At 40.0% G+C, this 27,064-nt stretch overlaps 3 protein-coding genes across 6 annotated transcripts in view; 1 reads left to right on the forward strand and 2 right to left on the reverse strand.

Annotated features, from left to right (window-relative positions):
* The window catches only part of LOC113019455 (deleted in malignant brain tumors 1 protein-like), a 616,212-nt gene that overhangs the window by 187,849 nt on the left and 401,299 nt on the right, over positions 1–27,064 (reverse strand). The gene's annotated exons all lie outside the window — the stretch shown is intronic.
* Positions 6,041–14,889, forward strand: LOC113019477 (phosphatidylcholine:ceramide cholinephosphotransferase 2-like). Of its 4 annotated transcripts, XM_026163227.1 has the most exons (8): positions 6,041–6,166; positions 9,856–9,960; positions 10,207–10,941; positions 11,557–11,674; positions 11,756–11,813; positions 12,624–12,719; positions 12,884–13,050; positions 13,594–14,889. In XM_026163227.1, the coding sequence occupies exons 3-8, from the start codon at positions 10,424–10,426 to the stop codon at positions 13,765–13,767; spliced, it is 1,131 nt and encodes a 376-aa protein (XP_026019012.1). In that variant the 5' UTR covers positions 6,041–6,166; positions 9,856–9,960; positions 10,207–10,423; the 3' UTR covers positions 13,768–14,889. The 4 variants fall into 4 exon arrangements, with proteins under 4 accessions (XP_026019012.1, XP_026019010.1, XP_026019011.1 ...); XM_026163225.1 differs by lacking the exon at positions 9,856–9,960; XM_026163226.1 differs by lacking the exon at positions 9,856–9,960 and having other exon boundaries at positions 6,041–6,156.
* LOC113019488 (transcription factor 7-like 2) lies at positions 15,557–21,310 on the reverse strand. Its single transcript, XM_026163247.1, has 8 exons — positions 19,036–21,310; positions 18,394–18,436; positions 18,190–18,299; positions 17,449–17,600; positions 17,228–17,351; positions 16,946–17,053; positions 16,816–16,865; positions 15,557–15,824 (listed from the first exon to the last, which is right to left on the reverse strand). Exons 1-8 carry the CDS (start codon positions 19,048–19,050, stop codon positions 15,803–15,805), a joined length of 624 nt encoding a protein of 207 aa, XP_026019032.1. The 5' UTR covers positions 19,051–21,310; the 3' UTR covers positions 15,557–15,802.

A 27,064-nucleotide genomic window follows, 5' to 3' on the forward strand; every position in this document is an offset into this window, starting at 1 on the left:
GACACACTGACTTTGAAGACTATGAATTGTAAAAATGTGCGTTTTGTCACAATTTCAACTACACATTTAAATATAAAGCATGGCTGTCACAAGGTTGTTGTGGCTCACAATAAAAAAATTCACAATAACAATGTTATTACAATATACATCGACGTATGAATGTGTGAAAAGGGTATGAACCCTTCTGGGTCAATTTGCATCTGTATGTTTAGAAGAACAGTAATGTGTGGCCCCAAGATTCACCTCATCTATCCATCTGCATTAATCTGAGACATGGACCTTTCTCAAAACCGACATTAGCAAATTGGAGGTGTTCCGAAAGCGTTCCCTTCAAGCAAATTCTTAGGGTGTCCCTTTCTAGACCACCTAAGAAATGAGAAGGTAGCCCCTGATCTAATGACCAGTCGCCAGTTGTAAAACAAACACAGCAACGATGACTTTGATGGTTTGGCAACGTATGACAAATTTATGGAAATTGGATCAAGACTAGCCCAGTGGAAGGTGTAATGCTTTCCGCCAAAGAAAACGTGAAGAGTCCACATGAAGGAAGACTTTTAAAAAAAAGTAATACCTTCCATCGAGGAAGCCCACATCATAGCCCCCAATCACAAGAAGTGAAAGCAAATCATGAATGAGGTCCAAAATCCAGCAGCACCTACAGCAGCGTATTGGTTTCGAGGACATCTTCCTTACCCAACTAATAGCTAAAGGACAAATGCAGGAGGAGCAGAAGAAGAAGAAAAGAAACAGAAAAACAGAAAAAACACCTGTCATTCAGTTCAAGGACTGTAATGTTCAGAGTGGAGGCATAGGCACCCACCCCCCAATTCCTCTTAGTCAGCGGTCCCCAACCCCCGGGCCACAGATCTTCTTTTTTGGTACTGGTACTGGTTTTATTTTGTTGTATTTATCCGTGGCACCTTATAGGCCAGTCTGTGAAAATATTGTCAGACATAAACCAGTCTGTGGCACAAAAAAGGTTGGGGACTACTGCTCTTAGTAACAGATGCATAGCAACAGATACATAGTAACGATAATCTTCTTAGACTTATTAGACTTTAGATTCCTTTAATTGATGACATCTCAGAATCTTGGCAGCCAATGTCCTTTCCTCTGACATTAGCAACAATGCCACTACAATTTCTCCAGAAATAGCAGTGTGGTTAGAAGATACATACTTCTGTAAACTTAAAACACTGAATAATAGCAATAAACCATTCATTACAATAATTTAAAAATACTGATGGTGCTTTTATATTTCGATGACCATCACTTTTATTTACAGCAATGCTGGAGAAAAATATTTCGATATTAGAAGTTGCAGTGTTGTAATTCCACTTTTCTCCACTAGATGGGGTTAAAAACAAAATAACTACTTAAAGGACTTCCAGTCGAAATGCGTGTTTGGATTGCAGACAAAACATCAATATCAGGGTTTATTTCATATTCTTTATTTTATTTTACTTTAAAATAAGCACCAGCCTCAAAATTCATGTCCATAATGTGTATTAATAGGATAATTTTGACTTTTTTTTGCAAATGATCTCACATTTGCTGAAACATAACTGTCATGGTCCTGAGTCTGAGGACTCAGTGTTTTGTGTTTCCTTATGCTTTTGTTCATTCAGAGTGTGTATTCTGTTGTTATTTTGCCATTTGTTAGGTTTCTGTTCTTTGCCTGCCTGCTCCCACTTCTCTGTGTTCCCTCTGTCTGTCCATGGTGTTATTGTGTCTGCTCATGAGTCTGCCTGTCAAGTTCAGTGTCCTGTCTGGTTCTCTGTGTCTGTTAGTTTCCTGTTTTATTCTGAAAGTTCATGTCTCATGTCAGTGTGTTCAGTTTTACCTCTCCCCTGTCTCGTTAGCCTAATTGCTCCCAGCTGTGTCTCCCTCCTGTGGCCCATTCCCTGATTACTCCCCGTGTATTTAAGCCCTGTGTTTTCCTGTGCTCTCTGTTGTGTTGTACTGTCACGGCTGCGCAGCAGTCGTGTGGTGAATTGAGAAAAGGATCCAAAATGCAGGCACTGGCTGGGGTGCGAGTGAATGTTTATTTACAGAGGTGATAAGGTGACAAAAACAGGAGGAGCAGAGCGGGGAGAAAACAAACCTAAACTGGGGAAAACTAAAGAACTCAACTTAAACCAAACACGCACGGGAGGAGGAACAAAATGCACAAAGAAAGCTGGCGGAGAGACGCAGACTGAACACCGGGTTACACAGAATTATGCAAACGGACATGGAGTTAAACAGACGACACGACAGAGAGCACAGGAAAACACAGGGCTTAAATACACGGGGAGTAATCAGGGAATGGGCCACAGGAGGGAGACACAGCTGGGAGCAATTAGGCTAACGAGACAGGGGAGAGGTAAAACTGAACACACTGACATGAGACATGAACTTTCAGAATAAAACAGGAAACTAACAGACACAGGGAACCAGACAGGACACTGAACTTGACAGGCAGACTCATGAGCAGACACAATAACACCATGGACAGACAGAGGGAACACAGAGAAGTGGGAGAAGGCAGGCAAAGAACAGAAACCTAACAAATGGCAAAATCACAACAGAAAACACACTCGGAATGAACAAAAGCATAAGGAAACACAAAACACTGAGTCCTCAGACTCAGGACCATGACAATAACCTCCAGATACAAACATATTAACTCTAACAGCTGGCCCTGTGGTCACTGTGTATATATACTGAGAGGATCTGGGGCCTGTTCTTCGTACCTCGCTAAGTAAGTTAGCTGGATTTGATTGTTGACGATTTCGCGTGATCTTGGATCGTTCGGTTCTCCGAAGCTCATCCGGGACTTGCTGTCATAGCAACAGATCCGTAAGCGTAAACCTGCTCGGGAGCAGGTTTACTTTATGTAAACAGGATTAGATCGCGGCCACGCAGGTATGTCCGCGTCATTCATACGAAAGCAACAGCGATATTTTTCCACTGTTTTTCCATAAATAAATATTATCAATGTAACTAAAGATAATGCAGTATTTGATTCTTTTATTGATGTCATAGAGATACATACAGGTCATTTCCTAAAAAAAGGGAAATGTACTATTAATCATTCTATTTCATGTATTTGATTATTTCAGATGTAATTCATATTTTAGAGTAGTAATAGTAAATTACTTCATGTAAGCAAGATGAGAGACCACGGCTATAAAAGCAAAGGTGGATTTGGGAAGTCTGTCGCAGCCATGTCCTGTCCGTTTGTACGCGAGCCACCCATTGCCGAAGGTGCAAGATTGATAAGGAGAGTTTTCAGAACTCAGTGTATATTGCGGGATAGACAGGATCCTTTAGCTCAGCGCGACAGTGTGCTCATAGAGAGATATCGATATTCCCGTGAGGGTATTACTTAACCAACTTGTTGACGAGGGGGTGCAGGACTACCACCTGTCTTTTTTTGCTCTGCCCTTTTCTTGGTTGCTGTTATAAACAAACAAACAAACAGATTATTTCAGGGTCTCTTTTCAAGAGACTAAAAGCAATATAAGATAAATATTACCATTCTGTAGAATATTCTTATATTTTACTTTTACTTGTTCCCATGTTCTAGTGGGTTCTGTTATGGCTCTAATGTGACAGAGGATATAATGTAATATGATGTAATGTAATATAATACATTTACCCTATTGCCTACTGGTGTTGGCCAGAGGGGCCGATGGCGCGATATGGCAGCCTCGCTTCTGTAAGTCTGCCCCAGGGCAGCTGTGGCTACAACCATAGCTTACCTCCACCAGTGTGTGAATGTGAGAGTGAATGAATAGTGGCATTGTAAAGCGCTTTGGGTGCCTTGAAAAGCGCTATATAAATCCAATCCATTATTATTATTATTATTAAATTACTTACGAGTGTAATATGTCAGCAACTTTCTGCCAGCCCTCTCTCATTGCTTTTGCAGCCTTTGCAGTGTTCCCTTGCGTTTTGAGTTCTTGCTCTGCTGCCGAAAAATACTGAGCGCGCTCCTTCGACATTTTCGCCGACCAATCAAAGGGTTACCGATCAATGTTTCTACTATCGATGCGTAGCCCCTTTTAAGCCACCCAGTGATCTCACATTACTTCATCCAGCTGTACTAATCGTCAACAACAGGTGTGTTCGGAGAACCGGAATAGCGAGCTCAAAGTTGGCGCGATGATTTGATCTTGGATGTGTCATTTGATCTTGGATGTAGTAAGCGAGGTACGAAGAACGGACCCCTGATTCAGTTCAGTGTGTTTGGTTTTAGTCAACAGTGAGCTCGCTCTGGTGGAACCATCTGGTATTACAACCCAACAAGAAATGAGACAATTTCAATAATAAATCACTAACAATGATAATTATAATAATAACAAAAACAATAATTTCATTGGCCTGTTTTTATGTTGTTACACTTGCATCCTGTGACGTACGAGATCTATTTTAAAATATGGTTACTCACATGTAAGTGCTTGCTTGGGTATGCTCCAGAATATTTATCAGATCTCTTACAGTACAGTGTCTCACACCCCTCGGTGAGGTTGTTACTAATTGCAGAGTCCCGACTAACACATACAACTGACTCGTACAACTGAGCGAGCATTCTCAGTTTTTAGTGTCTTGCTGTTCAGATATGTCACTTACCTCACTCACTAACAGTATTTAAGAGCAGGTTTAAAACATGGCTCTTTTCAAATGAGTCTTTTTATTGATTTTTTTATTTTTATTTTTATTTGTCATTAGATAGCACTTAACACTTCATTTGTATCTTTGCATCTTTAATTTGTAGATTATCGTTTTATGAATTGATTTTGATATATTTACATGCTGTACATCACTTTGGTGTTTGCTGTTTAGATGTGCTGAATAAAATGAGTTGACTAAATACTTTAATCAGTTCACAAATTGTTTTTGTGAATTTTACGAAGTTTAGCTTATTGTCCATATCCACATTTTTTTCCTATTATATGTATGTGTTTTTGACGTATTTATCATTTATATGCCTCTAACTTTTAAAATGGTTCATTTTTGAATGCATATTTTAAAACTGATTTACTTAAGGCAGGGTGTCAAACATAAAGCCCAGATGCCAGACTCGACCACACTCCACTCAGGCCCACCGGAAGCTTTTGAAAGTGTAAAGGAAGACACATTTTGGGCTTTTAACTGTGATTTCATATTTTACAGCTTTTCAAAGACCTCCCCGTGGCTATTCGTACACATTCCTAAACAACTGCAAAGCACACTCTGCAACTGTTTCTAACAGTTGACTGGTTTTGCAATGAGTACACATAAAAAGGTTTATTAACAGAAAGTGTCTGTGACCTACCAGAAATTTTTCTGTAATTTATATATTCTTACAAACTTAAGCTAAAAAAAAGTCACAGTGAGAGATTTTGTTTCATTATCTAAAGGAGAGTTTCTTTAACGTTTTTATATTAAGATATCACAGAGATTTAAATGTGTCTGACCCCCCCCCCCCCCCCCCCCCTCCCATCTCTGATTTATGGTATAAATTTGGTCCAAATACATGCAGAAAACATATTAGTGTAAAAGATTTATATTAAAATAATAGCAATGTCAATTTATTCATATACGATTAATACTTATAAAAATAAAACCTATAAATAGTCCTTTTTTTCCCTACATTGTTTAATCATTGACTTCAAGATTAAAAGTGACTCAGTGAATTAAATGTTTGTTTTTCTGCCATGACCGGCTTTTGTTTCTTTACCTGCATACCTGAGGTGTTAGGAATGCTGACATCACTTAGACAAATATCGCCTTCATTCATTACCTAATTAGGAAATGAAAAATGTTTCATTGGTAGCCTCATTCTTTTTCTCATCATCACAACTTTGATTCTGTCAAGCTGTAAATGTTTATTTTTAGTTTTATTATTTGTAACTTTTCTGGTAAAAACGAGCTGCTCTCCGTTTGACGGAAGGTCCCGCGAGAGAAGTCGATCTCAGGTGAGTCACGGCCCGTTTCGAGTTGAGTCAGCGGTGCAGGCGCGATGCAGGCGGAAGCAGCATCACCATATTTGGAGTCAAACGAGGGACATGTGGAGGCGGGGCGCAGTTTCTCACCAGCACAGAGAGGCTCGTGCAGATGAACCTTGGTGTCACTTAACCAGGAGACGGAAGAGGAGGAACAGGAGGAGGTGAAAAAGTGGAAGGAAAGGTGACAAAAAGTTAGTCTTGTTTTTGTCCGTCTTCGCGCGCACAAACTGCAGTTTTGTTTTTCTTTTGTTAAAACTTTTTTAACAATTGTTTTAACCTGTTTTATACCTAAAACGAACGGGAAACGCGCGTGCACCTTCCGACAGGTGTGTTTGAGTTCCTGTTTACGTTGCACCAGTTAAAATGTGAGACGTACACTGGCTTACCGAAGCCGTGGACACGAAATGTAACTTTTAACGTTAAATCGGAGTAGGTTTTCACGGTTTTGACATGTTCACACCATTTTTTTTGTGTGAATTTGTACTTGTTCTATCAGAGAGTGGGGTTCAAACACCTTTTAAATGATAAGCCAGTTAATCGATATCAGACTCGTCAAAGAGTCACGAAACGTTTGTTTTTAGTTGCTGGAAATTATTTAACGTGAACTAATTTTAACTTCTGTTTATCAAAGTAAAGCTTAAAATTACTTCCTTCTTACTTTTGTTAATGTTGTGCTAATGGGATTTTCAGACTAATTAATCGATCAGTTGTTGATTGGCTAATAAGTCATTAATTAGCAGAAAGTTAACTCAAAGTTCGTGGCTGTTTGCTGTTTTGTGGCACATTTTTAAACATGTCATTCCTGCCTTTCTGTTGAGTCTTTGATTCAACGCTTGCATATTAGATGTGTTTTCATTGTGTTTAATTCAGCTGGTATAAAGGATTAATTGGCAGGTATCAGTACAATACTTCCAGCTTGTCTCTCTAGCCACTTTAACAGATACCAGGCTGGACTCCTTTTTGCCATAAGTTCCTTGTGGCACAGATTCAAGGAGGACATTTAGCTTCACACAGTTGGTGCAGATTTATTTGGCTGCACATCCCAAAGGTGCTCTGTTAGATGGAGATCTGGTAATTGTGCAGACCATCTGAGTACAGTAAGTTGGAATGAAAGAAGTTTGAGATGATTTAAGCTTTGTAACACAGTGTGTTTTCCTGCTGGAAGCAGCCATCGTCATAAAAGGATGGACATGGTCAGGTAAGCTGTAGTGTTTACATGATGCTCATTGGATTATAAGGGGCCCAAAGTGTGCCAAGCAAGCTGTGCCCCATACCAAATCACACCATTAGGAGCCTAAACTGTTGATATAAGGCTGGATGGGTCCATGCTTTCCTGTTGTTCACCCCATATTCCGACCATACCATCGAAAAGTAGCCTCAGATTCCCGTTCTTAGCTGACAGGAGCGGTGCCCTGTGTGGTTTTCTGCTGCTGCAGCCTATCTTCTTCAAGGTTCCACATGTTGCATGCATTCATAAATGCTAAATGTGTGAAAATCCCAGCAGATCAGCCCATCTTGCATAAACAGCAATGTCACATTCAAAGTCATGAGCAATTTATCAGGTGTACCTAAAAAAAAAAAAAAAAAAAAGTGGCCAGTGACTGTAAACATTATGTTGCTCTAAAAACAAATGAATCATTAATCAGCTGGTCAGACAAATAAGTCTGATAGAAATGTGACTGTATTTATCAGTTCCAGCACATTAATGAGGTTATTTATGTGTTTTCTATAACACTATATTACAATATTACGTATTTGTGTTACTTTTATTTGTTTAAACGATGGTAAGTTTACTCATTTGACATTTCAGTGAGTACATAGGCTGTTATGAAGCCTGCTCTTCTCACAGTGTGACCATTGGTTCTGTTTTAAATCCTTGTGACTGAATTTTGTGCTTTTTTTTTTTTTTGGCTAAACACATTCTCTGGTGAGTGAAAGATGAAAATATTCTTTATCTTACTATCTCAGTGAGGTAAGTTGGGCGCTTTGCAGCAGTGTAAAACTCGTGTGTCCTGGGTTAATGAATCAGCTCTAACTTGGTGAAATTGAATTCTCATGCCTGTAACTCGATTAGACTTCGTTTCTGCTGCTCTGTAAACAGGATGTAGCTTGGTAGCTGAGCAGAGGCCACTTTTCTGCCAGTTCAGGGCAGAAAGTGGAGCTTTTGACACAATGACGCTAAAATGAAACCAAACGGGAGCAGAAAAGCAAAGGTTCATTCAGGGCAGAGCAGCTGATGGTGGGCAGCAGGAGTTGTGTTTGGGACAAAGTATGAAAAGGTAGTTATTTGGATTTTTCTGTATTTGCTGTTCGTAGGGACACAGTTACTCTTTTTTTTTTTTCTTTAGGGTTTTTGTTTTTCGCAACATGATTGGTTCCCTAAAAGTATCAGGGGTGTGGGATGTTCAACTGGATGCTTAAATCTTACTGGTTGGTGACAGAAGTGCTACACAGTTAAATGTATTCTATAAACACAGTTATCATTTCAAATATGTTACAGTGCCACCAGCTGCTAACTGGGGCTGGGGACCTAGAAACTGCAATGACAGCTGTAGTCACTTTATAGAATCACTTTATTGTATTATATTCAACTTTTTCTACTTTACTACTTTTTTTTCTAAAAAAAAAAGTTCAACTTTTCAAGCTTAAAACTAACTAATTATCATTTAGCATCTTTCATACAGCTGTGAACAGTTTATTTTCATGGAAACGTCTTGCCTGAGTAATTCTGTCGGGTGAGACTGGTTAGAAAACATTCACATGGCGATGCTCACACACAGGTGATGTCAGACATGCACTCCTGTGTGAAGTGTTGGTAGAAAGGCAACACACTCAGGAGGAATTTATCAGCAGTGGGTTTACAAGTGCACATTTTACTTTAGAAGTCGATGAATAAATCCTTATAATTTCAAATAACATGTAAGTCAGTATCAAACTATGAACTTGGATTCATTGAATAGTCATGTTCGTTTCTAATGCTGGCCTAGTTTTTATGTTTTTAAACTGAAGTTTAATGATCATTTTGTTATTTGTCAAACCACGCCTTGCTTCTTGAACGAGGAAGGGCGTGGGAGGTTTATCAGCACATTATCAGCAGATACTGATCCTGAAGGTGAAGACTTGAAATGGCGGTGTCTGTCCCAGGTGGCATGCTGTCAGAACGTGTCAGCAGCTGTGGGTTCACACACTGTGTTTGTGTGGGCGTGTTGGCTTTGCAGGGAGTGTCATCCTCAGGTTACTAAAGGCCAAATTCTCTGGAGTCATGTGGGCTTCCGGGTGTAGGTGTGTGTATACCAGTATTACTGACATTGTGGGGACGTAAGTCTGTCTACAGTCACTCTGTGAGGACTTAATGTCCTAAGAGGGACCAGAATGACTTGCTGTGACCCTGAAATGGATAAACAGAAAAAGGTTGGATGAATGGATGGTAAAGGTCTGCTTTTAAGAGAGTTACATGATAGTGTGCGAGCTGGTATTACCAGTATTTTGGGGACTTGAGTTGTAAGGGAGACCAGAATGAGTACCTGTGTTGTACAACAATGCATTTAAAGATTAATCTGTACTTCTGTGTTGAACACATGTAGATCCTCCACACAAGCAGCTGATAGTGTTGCCAGTGTGACTATTTCAATTTCACCACCAAAGCAAGAACTGGCAGCGGAGTTCATCTTTTTAAGTTGATCCGTGCACTTCCAGTCGATTTGAGAAATGGCAGCAGAAAAAGAAGCAGAGAGAAATTTGTAGTGTCAATACAAGACCGGTTTCTGGGCTGAGGTTATGGAGTAGGTCTAATGAAAAAGTACAATTTTCACTTTATGCAGTTTAGTAAAGATCTGGGCTAATGGTGATGCCGCTAATATAAGACAAACCCACACTGCAGGTGTAGCGTGATACTCAGTGAGTGAAAGGAGAGTTCTTGAAAATCATCGTTGTTCTGAAGATTCAGCTGAAAAACTTTATCTGATGGATGAGAAGGGCAGATGCTGTAAGTTCATCTGATTATTGTTATCTAAACTCTAATGTAATCTGATTCTGACACGCTCAACATGCAATGTCTATCTTAGTTTCTGTTTTTGTAACTTACGTTATTTCACTGCAGATGTACGACGTAGTGAAACTGTTTGGGTTATGTAGGTGTACTAATGCGAGTCTATATAAGATCCTTACTGATAACTCATAACAGAGTTGTAGTTGTAGTTATTTTTTTTACTCATGGTCTTCTTTTTTTCAGGTTTATGCCGGTCACCTGCTTTCTCTGTGACGTCACTGCAAATACTGAAGATCGCTGCTCTGTCGTTAATACCAAATGGTTTGCAGACCAAGGAGCTCAATCGCTGCTGACAGTCGGACTTCTTCATTATTGACACAGAAGCTCACTCTTGTGAGTGATCAAAGAACTCATTAAACTTTTTCACATAAATCAGAGAACTTATTTGCCAAAGACTTCAATGGCAGCATCAGAACTGATCCAGGAAGATGATAAAAACTGCATAGAGGTGATTTCGACAGATCCGCCTTCACCTCCTCAGTCTACGAAGGTGCCCAACCATACTCACCAAATCTCCCGGACACCTCATTCTGAGGATGTTCTCGATGGTGACGGCAAAGGCAGGCGCAGAAAAATTACTGAAGTGCTGAAAGAGAACCAGCTGATAAACTCGCTGTGCAACAAGATACAGCAACGCTGCAACTACGACAAGATCACCAAGGAGTCCGACGACCCTCTCCCTAAAGAGTGGTGGAAAACGGGCGTGTCCTTTATCTACGCCTTCTTCGCCCTCGTCTTCAACGCTGTCATAATCGTTATCATCCATGAACGGGTGCCTGACAAATCTGTGATTCCGCCGCTTCCTGACAAGTTCTTCGACTACATTGACAGAGTGCCCTGGGCCTTCAAAGCAACAGAGGCCTGTGGCTTGACTCTCTGTGGATTGTGGCTCGTCCAGTGGCTGGCACTTAAACACAGGTAATACTAAGGATTGAAGGTGTACTAACACTCGTAATGCACCCAAGCCCAATTCCCCTCCCTTATGGAGTAAACGTCAGTGTGATCTTTTAAACTCACATTCTTGCAGAGCACGAGTTTCACAGTGTCATGCATTACGTGGTTTAATTGTAGTTGACGGAGCGTTAGTGAGGCATGCTCCAGTGCATTTAACAATCACTACAGGGATTTTCCGACAGAGAAAGTTTTCCCACATCTCCTGATCGCAAAGGTGTTTTGATCTGTGGCAAAGGCACGTCACTAATTCCTAACTTGTTGTTATTGTCAGCATTTCTGGTTATGCTAGTGAATTATGTTTAATTACCTCGTGGTTGTGTTAGAAACACATAAAATGCTGGGAGTTTTCCATCTTGGGTCCCCACTCTCTGTTGTAGTCAATTTTATTTCTCCCTCAGATTTTTGCAGTACTTAATAAATGGACTGGTTCTTATATACAGTGTTCCCCCAGTTGTCCCCGGGGTTACTTAGTGCTTTGTCTCATTCAGCTGTGAACGGGGTTCAGTTTCTTGCCAAACTGTCCTTTGACACACGGATTGGAATCTCACTGAAAAAACACTTTTATGTTATTGTCTGCAGAGCGATCGTGGCTCGGCGGTGTTTCTTCATGATTGCAACGCTCTACCTGTATCGCTGCATCACCATGTACATCACCACCCTGCCGGTACCTGGAAAACACTTAGAGTGCGCTCCAAAGGTATGTAAAGGTGCACCTAAGTACTCACCTGTTCACTAGTCGCCCTTCTTCAGTTAAAGATCGTTTGTCCTGTCCATGCAGCTCTACGACAATGTGACGGAGAAAATGTGGCGGATTATCCGGATGGTCTCAGGAGGAGGTAAAACTAGATTTATAAAATATGTACAGTAAGTGTTTAGTATTTGGCTTGTAGCTGAACACTGACTCACAGGAAACACTAGTGTATTCAAGCACCGGACACTGCTGCATTGCACTGTGGCATACACAGCGGAGATTAGGGCATCTGAGATTGATCATCAGTGGGTTTTATTCATGCAGAAGGAGTACTGATGTAACATTTATGCTCACTCACACCAGGGAGCCTCGTTCCCACCACCAACAATTATCAACATTAGCTAAGGTTACATTAGAAAACGAGTCCACTCAACATTAATGTGCAGAGTTTCTTTAAAAGTTCTGCATCGTTCTTAATCACGTGAAATGAATGAATATAATATAATATAATTATTTAACGGGGCAGCACGGTGGCACGGTGGTTAGCACTGTTGCCGCACAGCAAGAAGGTCCTGAGCTCAATTCCACCATCAGGCCGGGGTCTTTCTGTGTGGAGTTTGCATGTTCTCCCCATGTCTGTGTGGGTTCTCTCCGGGTACTCCGGCTTCCTCCCACTGTTCAAAGACATGCAGCTTGTGGGGATAGGTTAATTGGATAATCCAAATTACCACTAGGTGTGAATGTGCGAGTGAATGTGAGTGCGAATGGTTGTCTGTCCCTGTGTGTTGGCCCTGCGACAGACTGGCGACCTGTCCAGGGTGTACCCCGCCTCTCGCCCTATGACAGCTGGGATAGGCTCCAGCGCCCCCCGTGACCCTGAAAAGGATAAGCGGAAGCGAATGGATGGATGTGATAATTATTTAACATAAAACGCTGCATTTCTTTGTGTCTTCAGGTTTGAATGTGACCGGCTCTCACATCTTGTGTGGAGACTATTTGTACAGCGGTCACACCATCATGCTGAGGCTGTCCTACCTCTTCATCAAGGAGTGTGAGTAACCACACACCTATTTATTTTTACATGATCACACACATTGATATGCAACTTATCACGAATAAACTCTTAACTTCACATTACCCTGATTTTACTACTTAGCCGTAGTATTAAACTAATTTGTGCATGTTGCTTTATTAGTATTCCCTGTTTGTGTTCAGACTGCCCGCCCAGGTTCTGGTGGTATCGTTGGTTCTGCTTTTTCCTGAGCATATTTGGACTCATCTGCATCCTCCTCGGCCATGAACACTACAGCATCGATGTGGTGGTTGCATACTTTGTCGTCAACTGGACCTTCCGGTGGTACTACGCCATGCTGGAATCACATGTGAGTAGACACACACTGAGTTATGGCCTCGTAACACCATCTCCTGGCTTTATTCAGTGTTCTGGGGTTTTAGGATTCTTTCAGCTGCTTCAATTAGTCAGACAAGACCAGATGAAAACATACAATCTCATTTTTAAACCAACACACCTCCATAACAAATAGAGAAGCAGCAGCAGCATGATGGGCAGGCAACAAAATGTTAGTCATGAAGCACGAAACACTTGCAGGAATAACGAAAGCATTTGAAATGGAGGAATCAATTTAAATGAGAAGGCCGATAGGACATAGTATATATAATTTGTTATACATTTTTGTATACACTTTTTGTTTGGAATGTGTTTGTGTTGGGCCATCTTGTTTTGGCCTATTGTTATTTCACTGTGTCAGGTATTATTACATTAAGATAAAGATACATAAAGAGTTTTAAACTCATAGCATAGCTGCATCTACTAAAAATCTCGGACAAGTTCAAATCTGAGTGACTTCAAAATTGACTGAAAACAACAACTGTTTCTTCTTTTCTAACTTGTGGTGCTCTGTCAGGTACACAATCAGGAACCCAACAAGTACCTGACTAGAACCTGGTGGAACCGGATCTTCAAATTCCTGGAAGGGAACGTCAAGGCTACTGTTCCCGTTGAGTTTGGGTGGCCAGTGCCCATCCCTACTACCTCATGCAGACGGAGATACAGTATAGTGGACAGGTATGATAATTAAGTGAGGACAAAGAGGAGGGGAGATAAGTCACCTGATGACAGCAGCATCTGTCCTCCCTGACTCCTGAAGAGGACGGATGGACAGAGGTGGACATGAGACTCTACCTTCAGGTTATTTATTGGAATCAGCATTTTTTGTACTGAGGACTCACAGGAGGAAGAGACGGTGCGTTTACATTATTAGCTCTTGCTCTTTATCAGAAACAACATTTTTAATGTCTTCAGCATCCATGACGTAAACCTGCCAACAAGAAAAGACACTATTTTTTTGTAAGCTAGTCTGAGAGTGGTGCCAAAGCTAAACTTCTAAGCTGTGTTGTATTTTTCAGTCTGGATTGTTGCTAACTGTGTTAATTATATCTTTGGGATATACTTAAGGAAAATGAAGCTGCACATACAAATGGTAAAAAAAGACTAAATCTAAACTAGCCGTGTTGTTGTTTCTGGATGTGCAACCTAACACAAAATAAACTAAACCCTTAAGTATTACAGTTCCTTCTGGCTGTGGTGGTTTAAAGTGGTTTGACTTCAAATTCTCAGTGCTAGCTCCAGGTGGGTCCTCATCAGTGTCAATTAATTTGTTTTTGTAGCTTTATGTTCTTGATTGTTGTTGTTGTTGTTTAAGTTATATTTTCAAGTCTTAATGTTAAGTGTTAAGGCACTGAGTTAATGGTGGGTGTTTTTTGTTTTTTAAATGCCATATCAATCAGTGAAAGAAAACCTTACTGCAAACTTTGATTCTACCTAATGTACCTAGCATTAATAATGAAGGTCGTTGTGCCAGAAAGCTCCACAGTTTTATAAACATGTTTCTTCACATTTTTCCAATGTTGACTTGAACACACTGCCACAATCACACGTTTGCTTTGATAATAAAAGACTTATTTTGAGCACAGAACTGTTTACTATGGTTAAATATTTCTGTTTTAAAGATGAACTACTACATACAATTCACATATACATCTTCTCTGGAGGAAAAAAAAGCTCCTGTCTCTTTAAGACCCACATCCTTAAATGTCCACTTTCTTTTGGCCAACTGTTTGTCAGCTGTATTTTTTCTTTTCTTCTGTCACCTTAAATAAACTGTAGGTTACTCGTGAAAATGCTGCAAAACTGAACAAAAGAAGCCTCAGACGTGTCAAAAATGTGAAAGTAAATTCCATGTGAATGCTTGTCATTTCAATTTTTATCATGTTTTCATCCAGATTTGGCTTAGGACTTGTTCTAAAAAGTTTTGTTATATTTAATTATTCTCTGTAAGTCACAAAACCAGCATTGCAGTATCAGGAAGAACTGAGTTGTTGTGTTGTGATATCAGTGTTAATTGTTCTGACCGTCATGGCTTTTAAGTTAAAATAAAAACTTAATAATATGCGAACTAGGCAGTTATCAGCTGTAAAGTCATAAATCTTTCAGGAAAAGATTGCAGAGGTTGTTTGTTTAGTGACATTATTGTTTAGCGTGTAACGATCATAACTTAAGATAAAGATTTAAGATTGGAAAATACGAATGAAAGTGTATTGATGAATGTTCACCATCATCCACGTAAGGAAATCTCAGAAAGTTTATTCCTTCTGACAAAGCGTTTCTCTCACTGAAAACACTACGTCCACTTTTTGGGACAAATTAAACTACTTAACAGTTTAAGCAGAGATAAAAAGTAGGTAAGTTGAGCAGTCATTTCATAAGGATTCAAGTCATTTTCTCAGTGGGTTTCAATTAAAAAAAATCTGAGGATTTATTTTAATTTAGACTATTTTAAAGTTTTGGGTAGCCCCAATAAGCCTGCATACACAATAATGTTACTGCTACATGCCCATAGTGGTGTTGTTTGGTCTGTTCGTGCTGTTGACATACTGATAAACTACATTTAGTTAGGTGCTATGATGATTAACCTAAGATATACCACCACTCCTCATCGTGTAGGAGGAGTTCACAGCCAAAGAATCAAACACGCAGACAGAAAAGTCACGCATGCTGTTTTATTACATTGTAGTTGTTTGTCATTGTCTGATTATCCCCCCCCTTCAGAGCTCTCATCCAGCATTCAGAGTCCAGCTGCAGTAAACAAACAGAAAAGATTTGTATGTATTTCACAGAAAATAGTTTTACACACGTGGTTAAAATCTCAGCTTTTATGAGTTTATTCACAGTAATTATTTCATACTAAACCCCAGTGTATCACTTTTATAGTTTAAAGAAACTTTAGGTTAATTATTAACACTTCTCTGCAGCGCCCCCTGGTGTGTAAATGCCAGTGTTTATTATTCGTTTCCACGTACAGACAGGTGCTCACTGACTGAAAGCAAACTCAGTATAATACAAAAGCAATGTAATTAGTACAAAACCATTGGAAAATTAAAATTATTTAAAACCAGTTGATGTATGTAATTAATAATAGTGTCATAAAAATCTTATTTAAATATTATTTGTTTATTTGGCCATTAAATATATTTATTTAAAAATAACTGCAGCTCACTTCCCAAATGTCTCAAAAACTGTTAAATATATAAAACTGAAAGTTTTACTGGGAGAATCAGGATCTGTACATTAAAAAAGTCTCAGTGTAGGCAAGTAGGGGCAGGGATAGCTCAGTAGGTAGAGTGGTTGCCCCATGATCGGAAGGTCGGGGGTTCGATTCCCCTTAACAGCTACCCTGAGGTACCCCTGAGCAAGGTACCGTCCCTACACACTGCTCCCCGGGCGCCCAGTGGCTGCCCACTGCTTCACTGAGTGAATGGGTTAAATGCAGAGAGCAATTTCCCCACGGGGCTCAATAAAGTACAATAAAGTACACACTTTCTTCTAAAGTTAAAATATTCCCATAAAACTCCATATCTGAGCACACACTGATAAAATAAATACATTTATTATTAAAAAGGGAAATAAAACACTGTTCTATTTTATTCTTATATTTTTGTGTATTACATTTTTTGAATTTTTGGCATATATTCACTCACACTAATTCCAAAATCCTTCAAATATCATCATGTCCTATATTTATGAATATGACTGGACTGTCAGTGACGGATATTAAAAAAAACCCGACCTGGAAGTGCTTCCTGATATCTGCTGGCTCTGCTTCCTCTTCCTTTTACCCTGAAGATTAAAAAAAGAAGCAGAAGCTTTCAGGCACAGACATGCAAAGGGAGAATTTCTGATAAATAAAATGAACATACGTAATTGTCCCGGGCAGACCATCCAGGGTAGAGCTGCATGTGGAGGAGTCTCTCTTTCTGCGCCAGGTCGTAATATTTGGACTGCTCGGAGTGGGACAGAGCGTGCCACTGAGGAACAGAGACAGGAAGTGCTTATTAAACAAACTCAGAGTTGCATAAATCAAACATCAAACATTAAAAATGGTGAAAAGGGCTACATCAGCCAGCAACCAAAGAAACCCTTTGAAACTGTGTTTGTGTTGCCCTGCTCCTGCGTCACTCTGACATCATCAGGCTTCTCACCCTGCGGCCCAGGATGCGGTTGATGGCGGCGCTCTCTCTCTCCTGGCCTTCCTGCAGCACTTTGTGTCTCATCTCCTTCATGTAGAGCATGAAGGCGTTCAGAGGCTTCTTCACAGGCTGCCTGCTGCCGAGGGCGAGAGGCACGAGCGCACAGAGTTCATTCACACCACTGGTTTCCATCAGAAGCACTGCTCAACTTTAGTAACCCACCACAAACTCACCTGAAGGCACTGTTGCTGTGGTAACAGGCGTGCTGCCCGGACTGGGCGGAGACCTGCTGGGCAGCAGCAGCGCTGATTGGCTGGCTGTACAGAGAGGAAGAGGGGAAGTGTCTGTCGCTGTAGAGGAGGAGAGGAACGAGAGGATGGACGGACTGCAGAGAGACAAGGAGAGAGGCTCAAACATTTAGTTTAAAAAAAGAAATTGAACGATTACAAATCCGAAAAAGTTTATTTTAAATAATTTATTGTACTATTAATTTGTTTATAGTTGAGAAAATGGATGGTTTAATTTAAATGGCAGGTAACAGGATGTTCACTAGTATAATGAATACATTTATTTCCTTTTGTGTATTATCGGTGCTTCACTCCCAGCTTCCTCGAGGCTGCTGATCTCTGCCCAGCAATTTCCTGGTGTCTCAGTCTTGATCGTAATAGAAACAGAAAGCAGCAGCTTGTAGCTTTTTCCCATGTGCCTGATGTGTTGAACACAGTGTGTTCAACACATCAGGCACATTAAAACAGCCTGGGGACAGTGGACCCCGAGCCTGGACTGCATTTAACACTGATTCTGTTAGAAAGGGAACATACTGGCTTTAAGGGAAGGTTTCAACACACACACACACACACACACACACACACACACACACACACACACACACACACACACACACACACACCTCATCAGAAGTGAATCGAGGCCTCATCCTGACAGTGTGAACAGATGGGGATAAAAACACTCACAGTATCAGCAGCAGTGCTTTGAGTCTGTGGCGTGTTATTTTGCCCCCTGCTGGTCGTATTGAGATTCTGCTGCTGCTCAGCTGGCCACCAGTCGTACGCCTGCAGTTTAACTGAAACAGAAGAAGGAAACAAATCACTTTCGAATGTTGTCAGAAAATGTATTTTTTGATGGTCTTACTTTTATCTATGTTTATTGATTTTTACCGCCACAGCTCAGCCCTGCAGAGTTTGGATTTAGTCCCATCTCCTGAAATAAGATCAATAATCCACAGTTTACAGTGACTCAGGCAGTCAGAATGAATAAATGTACATTTCATTATCATCTTAGCATGCATTACACTATATATTACAAATGATCATTTACTGGTTATTTCTCTATCATTAATATGTAACTGTCAACACAAAAGCGCTTTATAAGCACTTACATTTGATTGACACTTTTACTCTGTTTACTTTCGTCTGTTAAAACTGTTTTATTGTTATTTTAGTTACATTTATATTTGCTCTAAAAGTCATTGAGTTGCCATGAATATCTTTATTTACCAAACTGTTATCATTTGTAGATGAAAATCTTAATTTTAAAAGACGACTATGATGAAATTTACCATTCAAAACATAAAAAACATATTTTTTTTACTTTACAATAAAATGAAGTTAAATTAATAAGTTTTGTAGAAATTAACTTGTATTTATGTGATATCAATATGACTATTTATGACAATGACTTTACCGTACAACAGTTTCCCCAAATAAGGACCAAAGAGCCAGTAATACACCCATGATATCCTTTGATATAATTCAATTAAAAATCCAATAATAACAATAATCACTAGAATGAATACTTACCTCTATGCCGGGCATCTGTCTGTCCTTGACTGTAAGGAGGGAATATATGAAAGAAACCTAAAGTAAAAGTAGATTTAGAGATTTGTGGATAATTCAGATGTTAGCACGGAGAAGAGTGGCAGGACAGTCTTTGAGTGTGATTCATCTCTACTGTAGAGATGAACTCGTGTCCATGATGTTTATAAACCCCTCGACCTCCCCACCCCCCAACAAACAGCTATTTTCTTCCCTCAGGTTCTTCCAGTGCTCTCCTCATAGTTTTCTCTTCTACACCCACAAAACCCCCCAAATGTTCAGATTGTAAACCATCTACAACCTCAATCACCTGAGAGTCGGGGCTGGTTGAGCTCTTTATTCCTGTGGCCATAATACTGTCTTTCATCAGTCTACTTCATAAATCGAAACTGCCAAAACAGGACGAAAAGTATTTCCTTAAGATATTAAACTGTTAGTTTTTCACAGGAAAACAGTTTTGTTTTTTCAATTTCACTCTTTTTTTTTAAATTTACATTTGCAGGCCCTAGAAATGCCCACACAATACGTTCCATTAACAATAAAAAACATTTATATTTAGAACATTTTTGTGCACGAACACTCAGATATAATCCTCTTTTGTATTTCACCACGACCCTTGACTCCTCCCTCTCTGGCACCCCCAGGTTCAGTGTTGGTGTCAGGGGTGAGGATCCCTCTGGCTTTGCTGGCACAACTGTCAGAAGTGTTTTGCTGTGATGTGTCCGATTAAATTATCACCAATAGAAACCATCAAAGGAAATAATGAGGCATATTTTTTTTGTTTTAGTAATATATCCAACACATATTGTTTAAAACAGATTTTAGTGAAAGCACAACTCCCCCCAAAGGCCAAGGGCTAGGTTAAAGCTGATGCCAGCATTGGTAATGTGATAGTGATGTGATAGCGTCGCGTAGTGTATTATTCTTTTTGTGTCACTTGAGATTTTAACATATATTCATGCAGTGTATGAATAAATTTATTTATTTTTCACATGGGTAAAACACATTAGATGTGTGCAGCTCGTCAGGAAAGTGTTCACAGGAAAAAGAGTTGAGGGATGGGGGGAACAATGCAGGGTGGTGGGGAACTCCAGCCCTCAAGGGCCCATCCTGCAAGTTTTAGATATCACTCTAGGTCAACACATCCCAACCAAATGATTAGTTCATTACCTCTGTAGAACTTCAAGACATGTTGATGAGGTAATTTTGAATCATTTGGTTCAAGGAGACATCTAAAACCTGCAGGACACGGAGTTCCCCCATTCTGTTCTAATGAGTGCTTCCAGCAGGGTAACACACACTGCTACAAAGCTCAGATAATCTCAAACTGGTTTCTTGAACATGCTCTAAATCCAAGATTTGCATCATGCTCGTGCAACCAGCAAATCTGTAGGAACTGTGCGATGCTTTAATGTCAATATGGAGAAAAATCTCTGAGCTATGTTTCCAGCACATTGTTGAATTTCTGCCTGGTCGAATTAAGGCAGTTCTAAAGGCTAAAGGAGGTCCAACTCAGTACCAGTAAGCTTTTTGTTTATTTTTTTATTCAAGGAAGCATGTTACTATCTAAATTAAGCACACAGTTCACACAGTAAGATTTGTAACATTTTGCTGTTCCAAACAAGTGAAACCCCAAAGCCTACCTCGGAATCTAACAAGACTCATCTGGAAAAAAATCATACTGTAATTGCTAACACTACAGCAATTGAGGCAAGGTGGCACTTTAACAATTATATTTATCCATTCATCCATCCTCTTCCTCTTCTGACAGTTAGGATAGACCCCAGTCAGCACCCACAAGTCTGAACTGGTTTGATGGATGGATAGAATTTTTTATGGATAGAAAGTCTGGAGTTGAGGATTTGCTCAACAGAAGAACATAAACTACTTTTTTGACTCCACCTTAGTCGGCAGTGTCAAGTAACACAAGTTGAAAAAGGAAAATTAAAATGTTCATCTACATATTTGGTAAAAAAAAAACCCCAAAAACGAAATAATCTCCAAAAGAAATAATCAATAACTGAATAAGTCACTCGTTTTTTGTTAATACACAGAATTTTTCCTTTTCTATTTCAGGGAAAACTCACCATAGTGAGGCCATCATAATCACATTTACATTTAACTATCCAAAAATAGTCTGAAAAATTTGTTAACACTTCCATACTTTTTTGACTTAAGAAAACAAACAAATATAAAAGGTTGTAGCACATGAACTTGGGAAACTAAAATGTTTAACTGACTGATTTTTAAGACCCTGCGCTAAAATGTCTCTTAGAGCGTGGACTGAGTGGCGGACTTGTGTTCTTCGGGCTGGTGGGTTTTCATGTGCGATTTTAAACAGTGGCTCTGAGTGAAGGCTTTCTCGCATAATGTGCACTGATACGGTCTCTCTCCATTGTGGATCCTCATGTGAATCTTCAGGTGTGCCTTGCGAGAGCACGCCTTCCCACAGATCTCACACACAAACTGTTTGATGCCCGCATGGATCTTGACGTGGGAGTTTAGGGCAGCCCTTTGTTTAAAAAAACGTCCACATATGGTGCAGCCGTATGGAGCCTCACCGCTGTGCACTCGCAAGTGTTTCTTTAGTTCGCTGTTGCTCACAAAACCTTTATTGCATGTGACGCAGACAAAAGGCTTCTCGTTGCTGTGCGTCTTCAGATGAGCCTTCAGGGTCTGATTTGTCGTGAAGGTTTTGCAGCAGATGTGGCAGAGGTACGGTTGGTCCCTGGCTGTGTGAATCTTCTCATGAGTCTTCAAAGACCATTGAAGTCTGAATTGCTTTCCGCCAGATGTGGCAGCAATACTGCCGCTCACCAGTGTGAGTCAGCTTGTGTCGGCTCAAAGCCCTGCGATCAGCGACAGACTTACCACAAATCTTACAGTGGGTATCGCTCTTTCCTGGTGTGGGTTTTGGTGTGAGCTGTGAGCTGTCCCTTAAGAACAAATGATTTGGGGCATATATCACATTGGTATAGTTTCTCCTGCACATGAATCGAACGGTGAATCCTCAGGGCAGACATTCGAGGAAAGGTTTTGCTACAAACGTTACATTTGAACAGCTTGTTTGCTGTGTGAAAAGACACATGGCTCCGCAAGCTCTTTCTGGAGTAGAAAGACTTCCCGCAAATTGAACACTTGTAAGTTTTTTGGTAATTTTGAAGATGGTCCTTCAACTTTTCCACAGAGTCCAAAGTCTTTCCACAAACTCCACAAACACTCTGCGGCTCACCCACGTGACTCCAGATGTGTCTCATCAAACTGGCCAGGTGAGTGTACCCAACTCCACAAACTTTACAGGAAACTTTACCCTTAAACCTCTTTATCCAACACTTGGCTACTTGCTTCTTTTTTGTTTGTTTTTCTTTTTTTCTTTTTGGCAGTTGCAGCTTGGGATCAGGTTTCCAGTCATCGTCTCCATCCAACATCTCATCTTCATTCATGCCATCACTGGAGTTAACTTCGCTGTCACTAGCATCTTCTTCAGTTCGCAGGTCCTGGTTTTCTGATGTTGAGTTGGTGGCCAGAACATCGACTGTGGTGTCATCGTCATGCTGAGTTGGGCTGCCGAGGAACATAAATTTGTAGTTACTTTGTGCAAATTCGAAATGACTTTAAGACAAAGTCTTAAGTGTTCACTGAATCCCAGTTACAGCGGTCCCTCGTTTATCGCGGGAATTACATTCTAAAAATATTATTATATTATTGAACGATTGAACGATTATAAATAATATTATAGATGTTTTAAGGCTGTAAAACCCCTCACTACACACTCTGTAGACTTTTCTCAGACAGGCATGAACATTTTCACACTTCTTTCACACACTTTCACACAAAGTTCAAACCTTTGTAGAAAAATAAGTCCAGTATTATAGAATGAAACCAAAGATCAAAACCTGTTTTCAGGTACAGAACATACGAATAGAGCAGCTGCCAGAGAATTCCTCATTAATGAATCAATGGAAGAAGAATGAGTTGAGTAAAGTTTGACTTATCTGACTGTTTGGTTTTTGTTTGTTTTTTTGCTTAATGCACCTTATAATCCAGTGAGCTTTATGGTCCGAAAAATACGGTAACTTCTATCCTCCTTTAGCTTGTCCAGAAGTCCAACTTTTTGTGCATCTTCCTCTGCCTTTTGGTGTGCTACTGCAGGTGCCTTTGACGTCGACACTGTTGTGTTTGCTTTCTTCTGCTAGCGAAGATTTATGTAAATTTGACAAGCTGAACACATCCTGTACTGTACTGGAGACATGGTACGAGAGTGATTGACAATGGTTTACAGTCGATCAGGACATAGGACAAAATGCGCTGTGAAAAAAAAAGCATGCAAAATTGCACCCAAAAAATCTGTGAAACAGCGAGGCCGCGAAATGGAACGCATTATAGTGAGGGACCACTGTAATCCAATCTCGAAAAACACTTGATATTTAATGGGCTTTAGGTACATGTTGTTGCAAAACAAAAATTTGCACAAAAAAAGGATAAGAGTTTTCCTCCCAGGAAAGCATATCTTGCTCTACAACCTTTATATACCTTTCAGCTTTCATAGTTCGTTCCAAAACAAGCACACTGCCAATACCGTCTGCACTTATACACCCCGTTACCATCAGACAAGCTGGCTTTTGAACTGAACGCTGATAACACGATGGATGGTCTCCCTGGCGGACGCAACGTTCATGATCACCAACAATAATATTAAATTTGGACTTCTTCGAATGACTCTTGGCCCACATGACATGATGGCACCTCTGGGCCATGTTCAAATATGACTTATTTTTGCATGACGGAGCTTTAGCTAGTATCTGCAGATGGCACGGAGGATTGTGTTAACTGACATTGTCTGAGGGCCCCAGAGATCACTGGGATCCAATAAAGGTCATCTGAATTGTCCCTTACAACCTGAGACATTTAACGTCTAACACTCAAAACGGCTTTATTTGCTGTGAAACACGAACACTAAAAGCAGGAAACAAACACAAAACTAGGAAACTAGGAGATTAGACTAGATCTCAGATTTATATATCTTAATTAATTAATTAAATGCATTAATTAAATTGCTGAAAAATTTCCACCTGTAAAACTGTAAATTGCGAATTCTAGAGCCATTTTCTTTTCTCAGATTTCGCCATCTTTAATTTTCAGTTGACTCCTGTTAGTAAAATGATGTATGCATTTCTTTATATTAATTAATCTAATTAAGCATAATACTCAAGTAAGTTATGGTGTCATCTGGCTACAATTGATTTTTTTCATGCTGTTCCATTTAATGTTTTTATTGTTTCAGAAGATGTTTTTGTAAAAGCCTTTGTAAAAAAAATATATATCAGTAGCAAATCTCTTTAATTTCAGTTGTTTTATCAGTTTTTAAATTACCTGGAAAGCAGTTTAGCTTTAACACTTCTTAGTGCCTCGGTATCACTGGACGGTGGATCGACATTTGTCTGTAAAGAGTGAAGGGTCTTCTCCTCCTCCTTCCCTGTCTGTAAGGGTTAGTTCCACAAATTATTTTTACAAATTTATTTGCAAAAACAACAAAAGTACAAGTTTAGATTAGATTTTTTAAATTCAACCGTCTTTTCAAAAATTCTCTTCTTCTAGTCAACCCCACAACTACAGACATTTACAAGCAGTAAGAACCATATTTCAAATGTTACTTCCTTGCTAGAAAGTCACTGACTCAAAAATATCGACAAGCTAGGAGCAAAGCAGATTGTTGAAAGCTGCTGCTCTACAGAAAAGCAGAAATCATGTGCTAACAAATGTAAATGTTGTGTTCAAAATGTCTCATATGAATTGTCTATAACTGCTTCAACCCTACCTTTGGCCCTAATGTAGAGGGCGAGTTTCCAACAGCATTGATGGCGTTGTAGATCGCCTCTGGAGTTCTCGGCTCTATTTGCAACAGCTGGAGCCTTTTGTGTGAGCTTGATATGAGAAAGTCCAAATGTTCTTCAGAGCCCAGCTGAGGGAAGGTGGACCTCAGCAACTCCAGGAAGTCGTCCTCTTGCAGACCACGAGGACACGTCAGATTCTGCACCGGACATTTCTTAAACACTGAAATAAAAAGAGTTCAACCTTTGATGGATCTAAAGCCTAAAGAAACTAACAGTTATTTAACTAACAGTTATTTAACAGTTATTTAGTCTATAAAACAAAAGAAAACAAAAAAAAAAAATTAGCAGAGTGATCAACCACAGTCCAAGAAGACCTCATCAAACGACTACTGGTCACTGAGAGGTTTTGTAAACTTGCATTAACATAAATCAGTGACAGGACTCACACAAACACACTTCTTTGTAACTTATTAAGGCTTCAGCTACACCAGCCTAGAGACTCCCTGGCAGCTTCTGGTTGCTAGGTAAAAATGTGCATTCCCTGACTAGTTGCTAGTTATCCAAAATCAGTTGCTACACCTTCGATTTCCTTGTAATTGCTTTGGAGTTTTGCCTAGCGATTTCTGATAACCTCAGGCAACCACTTAGTAACCAGCTGTGGAATATATACAGTGATGTGGAAAAGTGTTTACCCCCTTCCCGATTTCCAGCTCTGTATTCGTATAGCGCTTTGCTAGTCCCTAAGGACCCCAAAGTGCTTTACACATCCAGTCATCCACCCATTCACACACACATTCACACACTGGTGATGGCAGCTACATTGTAGCCACAGCCACCCTGGGGCGCACTGACAGAGGCGAGGCAGCCGGACACTGGCGCCACCGGGCCCTCTGACCACTATCAGTAGGCAACGGGTGAAGTGTCTTGCCCAAGGACACAACGACCGAGACTGTCCAAGCCGGGGCTCGAACCGGCAACTTTCCGATTACGAGGCGAACTCCCAACTCTTGAGCCACGATCGCCCATCTAAATGACGAATGTTGTTATTAAGGGGGAAAATGGTCTGCAAGTCAGAGTTCCAACACAAAAACCACTGCTGAGCAAAAGGTACATCTCAGTTTTGCCAGAAAAACATCTTTATGAGACTGTGGCATGACATCAAAAAGGCTGTTCATGCTCGAAAACCCTCCAATACAACTGAATTACAACAATTCTGCAAAGATGAGTGAGCCAAAATTCAGCGCTGTTAAAGTTATCAAGAACATTTGATTGCAGTTGCTACTAAGTGTGGCCCAACCAGTTACTAGGTTTAGGGGAAATCATTTTTTCACACATTTTGTATTTTTTTCCTCCCTTAATAATAAACACCTTCATTTAGAAACTGCATTTTGTGTTCACTTGTGTTATCTTTGTCTAAAACTATGTTTGATGATCTGAAACATTCAAGTGTGACAAACAAAAAATATATCAAGAAAGGGGCAAACCCCTTTTCACACCACTGTACATATATTTTTATTTAGCAATCATAGTTTGCCAGTCTCTAGGACTAATCGACTAATCATTTTAGCTCCATAATGAAGAACATGACCGTACCAGTGTTCGAGAGCGTGTCAATCTGAGAGTCCTCAAGGATGCGGATCCGGAAATCTATAGGAGTCTTTGCGTCATTGTATTTCACCCTATCAAACGCAAACACGCAGAGAAGAAGGAAAATACATTTTTTAATGGCTTTAATTGGCTGAAAGTGTCACAGCATTGTGTTTTCAATTTTTACAACAAAACGTGGCCAAAATGTATGACTGGCTCTAGGTTTGGTGCAGCAGTGCTATACGTCTTTAGAGCCAGCAAATACACAAGAGCGCACAAGTGATGCCCTCTTTAGTTTGATTACCTTTTTATTTTTTACACTTTATTTTTATTGACAGTCCTGTATATCTTTTACAAAACATGCAGACCCCCAACAAGCACAGAGCATCTAGCCTAACAAACAAAAAAAAGACATATCCCTTTATGGTACAATCAGATCAAATAGGTGAATTACAGAAATGACACATGGTACCAGAATTATAATATTTTTCCATTTAAGTAAAGATCCCATTTTTTCCAGTATTTCTCAAATTTATCGGCAGCAAGTCTTAGTGAGAAAGTCAGTCTCTCCGTTGTGTAAATTTTCTTGATAA

Source organism: Astatotilapia calliptera, chromosome 3 (genome assembly GCF_900246225.1).
Source record: "Astatotilapia calliptera chromosome 3, fAstCal1.2, whole genome shotgun sequence".
Taxonomy (NCBI): Eukaryota; Metazoa; Chordata; class Actinopteri; order Cichliformes; family Cichlidae; genus Astatotilapia; species Astatotilapia calliptera.

Coding starts and splice junctions, on each gene's coding strand:
- LOC113019477 (XM_026163227.1), top strand. CDS start 10,424: ATGGCAGCATCAGAACTGATCCAGGAAGATGATAAAAACTGCATAGAG. Junction 11,675..11,755: donor ACTTAGAGTGCGCTCCAAAG/GTATGTAAAGGT, acceptor CTGTCCATGCAG/CTCTACGACAATGTGACGGA. Junction 12,720..12,883: donor CTACCTCTTCATCAAGGAGT/GTGAGTAACCAC, acceptor GTTTGTGTTCAG/ACTGCCCGCCCAGGTTCTGG.
- LOC113019488 (XM_026163247.1), bottom strand. Junction 18,300..18,393: donor TGCAGGGCTGAGCTGTGGCG/GTAAAAATCAAT, acceptor CTTCTGTTTCAG/TTAAACTGCAGGCGTACGAC. Junction 17,054..17,227: donor ACCGCATCCTGGGCCGCAGG/GTGAGAAGCCTG, acceptor TCTGTTCCTCAG/TGGCACGCTCTGTCCCACTC.